The sequence below is a fragment of the Sinocyclocheilus grahami genome, unplaced genomic scaffold, assembly GCF_001515645.1.
Source record: "Sinocyclocheilus grahami isolate Dianchi unplaced genomic scaffold, SAMN03320097.WGS_v1.1 scaffold413.1, whole genome shotgun sequence".
Classification (NCBI taxonomy): Eukaryota; Metazoa; Chordata; class Actinopteri; order Cypriniformes; family Cyprinidae; genus Sinocyclocheilus; species Sinocyclocheilus grahami.
In genome coordinates, this window is record NW_015505592.1 from 1 (window position 1) to 1696 (window position 1696).

At 36.5% G+C, this 1696-nt stretch overlaps 1 protein-coding gene across 1 annotated transcript in view; it reads right to left on the bottom strand.

The window, feature by feature from the left end:
- Positions 1–1201: 1201 nt before the first annotated feature.
- myo16 (myosin XVI) overlaps positions 1202–1696 on the bottom strand; it is a 182646-nt gene continuing 182151 nt past the window's right edge. Inside the window, exon 33 of the mRNA XM_016232534.1 lies at positions 1202–1288. Within this exon, the coding sequence (XP_016088020.1) occupies positions 1241–1288 (48 nt within the window). The 3' untranslated portion in view covers positions 1202–1240. The remainder of the gene's footprint in view (positions 1289–1696) is intronic.

The following is a 1696-nucleotide window of genomic DNA, read 5'->3' on the forward strand; positions in this document are numbered from 1 at the left end:
GAAATTATTGCAATATAAAAGTATATTTAAAAACTTTAATGTTTGAGTTTAATTGAAATGCAAAGTATTACTGAAAATTGTACCATAATCCTTAAATGAAAAGAAGTTCAATTTGGCACATTAGCTTATAGTTATCACTGGTTTTTATTAGGTGTGATATGGGTTGAAGATGTTCCGTTTTCAGCATCAATAACTGTTGTCATTTTGTAATTGAGTACTTGTGGCCATCCCTGGTATATATCCATCTGCATCATTTACACAGTTTTCTCTGGCCGTATGCGTGGCACATGTGAACATTTGTTTGTGGTTGAAACATAAGAGCAAGAGCCACTGATTCAGTGCAGAGACATGGCTCTGCTCCACACTCTCTATAAGGCATGATTCAGCAGGCAAAAATGAACATCTCAGCATGAGGACAAACTCCAAGAAGAGTCTCTTTCTCATAGCAAAATCAATAAGCAAAACTTAAGTACAAAACATAAAAAGGAAAATGATTGAATGAAGGATCAAGAAAAGAGCAGGGTCGCCATGTTTGCAGCAACGAAAGAAGAGCCAGCGGTGAGGAATGGAGGAATTTCAACAAAAACTGCAGCTCATTTTCAAGTGAACTGAGACTGGACTAATACTGTGTCTGTCTGCAGTCTGACACAGTCAAAAGGAAGCATGTGTGAACAACAAGCTCCATTACATGCTGTACGGTAGATCATTTACAGCACACTTACTCCTCAATAATATTACATTTACACAAAATAAAGTTCTGCCTCCATTTACTCATTGCCATGTCAGTTTCAACTTGTATGTTTTTATTTGTTTTCTGTTGAACACACAAGTTTGGACTACTTTTATGATGCTTTTAGGTACTTTTTGTAATTTATTGGCGTGTGGCAGGAATGCAGCTGTCTGAATATTCTTCAAAATTTCAAATTTTTCTAAATCAGAAGAAAGTCAGGTTTTTAACAACATAAAACAGTAAATGATGAAAGTCTTCATTTTTAGATGAATTATTTTTTGAATACTGATTACCGCAACAGCATTATCCCACATTACTTCACTAGTGCTTTGCACGATCGAGTCCTGGATGATGCAGAGCTGCAGTTTCTTTCAATAGCATGGGAAGCAAAAAAAAGGGAAAGGTAAAAGACAGGAATTGCAAGGTGAAGGGCAGTCAGTGAGGTACTGCGCTATAGACCAGACTCACCCCATCCCTACACAGGCCTGAGGGCTCATTCAGCCCCCCAGCCTACAGCGCCGCCCCTGCACCAAAGGGCGAGAAGTTGAGGTGACCCCTCTGGAAGAGAGGAGAGAAAGACAGAGAGAGAACATTCAAAACACATATACAGCATTTCTTACATGCTTTTCACAATATGAAATCATATGATCAATACATGTGATTACCTGTAGCAGATGTGCAGACGTTATTGAAAGCCTAGGAGACTAATCATAAAGAGACTGGGTGATATGACTTTGGTTTATAAGTACTAGGCTGCTTTGATTCAATAGACATACTTTGCTTCAAGATGCACTAAGAGATTTTCATTATTCTATTTCAGTTTATTCTATTTCAGTTTAGTATCTCCAAAATGTATTTGGAAATTTAAGTCACATTACATTCCTAATACAAAGCATCAAATCATAATATCAGGAACTAAACTATATATATATATATATATATATATATATATATACACTGTATATA